This window comes from Lathyrus oleraceus, chromosome 6 (genome assembly GCF_024323335.1).
Source record: "Lathyrus oleraceus cultivar Zhongwan6 chromosome 6, CAAS_Psat_ZW6_1.0, whole genome shotgun sequence".
Classification (NCBI taxonomy): domain Eukaryota; kingdom Viridiplantae; phylum Streptophyta; class Magnoliopsida; order Fabales; family Fabaceae; genus Lathyrus; species Lathyrus oleraceus.
This window is the reverse complement of record NC_066584.1, coordinates 490283451-490285902: the sequence shown is the minus strand read 5'-3', so window position 1 is coordinate 490285902 and position 2452 is coordinate 490283451. Positions and strand designations below refer to the sequence as shown.

At 43.4% G+C, this 2452-nt stretch overlaps 2 protein-coding genes across 2 annotated transcripts; both read right to left on the bottom strand.

Annotated features, from left to right (window-relative positions):
* Positions 1 to 523: 523 nt before the first annotated feature.
* Positions 524 to 1150, bottom strand: LOC127096398 (uncharacterized). Its single transcript, XM_051034972.1, has one exon. The coding sequence runs from the start codon at positions 1148 to 1150 to the stop codon at positions 524 to 526; it is 627 nt and encodes a 208-aa protein (XP_050890929.1).
* Positions 1151 to 1247: 97 nt separating this feature from the next.
* On the bottom strand, positions 1248 to 2243 carry LOC127096397 (uncharacterized). The gene has a single exon (XM_051034971.1). The coding sequence runs from the start codon at positions 2241 to 2243 to the stop codon at positions 1248 to 1250; it is 996 nt and encodes a 331-aa protein (XP_050890928.1).
* Positions 2244 to 2452: the final 209 nt, after the last annotated feature.

Sequence of the window (2452 nt, the reverse complement as noted above, 5' to 3'; positions counted from 1 at the left end):
AGCCTCGGTTGCTTAATCAATTCCCTCAGCTTTTCCTGGCCTTTTGCCATACCAGTCATCAATGTCATGAACTGATCCATCCTTTCACGCATATCTGCCAGCTCTTTCTGTACCTGGTCCATTGCTAGTTGCGGACGATTTTCCTTTGTCGGGTACCTGTGGACTCGCTTGGGACCAATAATGCCTGAAATAGGGAATGGATATTAGACACTGCGGTGACACCTGCAAAACAAACAAGGGTTAATATGCTTGGTATGCGATGCGCTGCTTATTCAATTTTAAGGCCCCCCCTTCTCAATTCCGGTTTGACCTTCCAGAACAACGTGTACAACAACAATCGAACGCGCAAATAACAATATCGAGGAGAGGTGATAAGAAGCTTTGGTCACATACGAAATAATCAAAGAGAATGAAACGTCTGAAAGGATTCATAGTCAAAATACAAGCTGTTCTGAGAGCGACGAACACAGAAATGAGAACCCATCAACAAACCTGATGGTGAACTCTACAAAAACAAAAGGAGTCAAACATCTAGCCCAAACGAATCTTCCCGAACTTCCTTAAGAAGCGCCTCTGTAACCGGGTCATTAGGGTGTTCTGTAAGGCCTTGAATCAACAAATTCCTCGTTTTGACCGCTTCTTCCAATTTCCTGTACTTGTCTTGTTCTTTTGTTCTCTTGACCCCTGCTCGAACCTTTAGTTCGACGATCTCTTGTTCAGCCAATCGAAGTGCTTCATGCTGCTCGTTCTCCCTACTCTTCAACCGCTCATTTTCTGCTCTGATTTCTATCTCAACCTGTCTTCGGCGATCAGACAATTCTTCCCACCTTTGCTGGCGCTCAATAAGCCTATATTCAGCTCTTCCTAACTGCTCCTTAGCAGCCTTGCAAGCTTTCTTCAGTATATCTTCACCTGAACAGACTTTACGGATATAATCAGCATCTTCAGCAATCCTCTCATTGCTTTGTCTTTGCATCTCATTCAATCTTTGAACTTCTCTCTCAGCTTCTTTCTTAGTGCACAAAGTTTTCCTGAGGCCTTCACTCAGCTTCGCATTCAACTTATCGACTTTTCCCTTTTCTTGCTTCAAACTGTTGTACTCAACCATGCTGACAGACTCAACAATAACCGGATCAGATGGTTCTCCCATAGAGAAAGGTAGAAGAGTAATCTGAGCTCTTTCTCGCAACCAACTATCATACTGGGAAGAAGAGATGTTGTTACACTTTCCATAGACAGTAGCACCTTTAGTCTGAATATTCCTCCAGTTTTAGATTATCTTGCATTGGGAAGTAGAAAGATTCCACCAGATCTTGATCCTTAGGAGCGTGAGTCAAGGCATACCCTAACTGTCTTCTCAAAAGAATCGGGTTATATTTGATACAACCCTTCATACCCAACAATGGTACATTAGGGTATTTCCCATAGCTAACCACAAAATCGCCACCTTTGGTGTTCTTATTACACCATCTGATGTCTTTAGCAGTCAAGACAACCAACCTTCTAGCCCAATTCCTGGCTTGATGCGGATTCAGAAAAGCATCGTCATTTGGCAAGTGCCCCACGAGCCACTTATGGAACAATGGAGCGCAACATCTGACCAATCTCCCTCGTCTCTTCTCATTCTTATTGTGCACCGAAAAATAGAAATCACCAAGAAGGGTGGGAATCAGGTTCTTTAGCAGAAAGATATGAATAACACTCATACTCACGAACTTCGGTTCATCGGCGAATAACATAATACCATAGACACTCAATGCTAACAGAGCACACACAGCCTCCCAATTGCCTTGAGCAGCACACTCTTCGGCTTTGTCTACCAAAAAATCCAGATGGAAACCAGATAGACCTCCCTTAGAAGAGAGATTTTCCTTTACAACAAACACTTCCAGATGAAGAGCCTTAGCAATATCCTTACGCTCTAGTGGAGGTATATCGGAGTTGAAAGAGACACAATGTTGTAGAGGAACACCCAAGATCATACCATACTCTTCCAATAAAGGAGCCAACTGGAAATCCTGAAAAGTGAAACAACGCAACTGAGGATCATAAAACTGCAAGCAAGTATGTATCAGACTCCTCTGAGAAGCATCCAAGTCTTCAACCGTAGGCAAGATGTTGCCATAAGTATCCTGGAATAAACCCACATGGTCAGGAGTAATCAAAGCTTTTATCTGATGCAATGGGCCGATCTTGGTATCGATGAAATGATAGGTCACATTACTCTTCCTAGGAGCCTCCATAATAAGCACAGATCAGCCAAACCAAACCGAGAAAGGGAAGACCCTGCAAATGAATAAGCATGAGATGTTGGATGCAAATATGCAGATGATGTTATGCAATGCAAAGGACATGTGACCGGCTCCGGCCACATACTGAACCACGAGCTGTTCTCTGTGAAGAAGTCCTCAAAGGTCGGCAGTCCGGGTATGCAGGTTTAAAGGTTCAAATC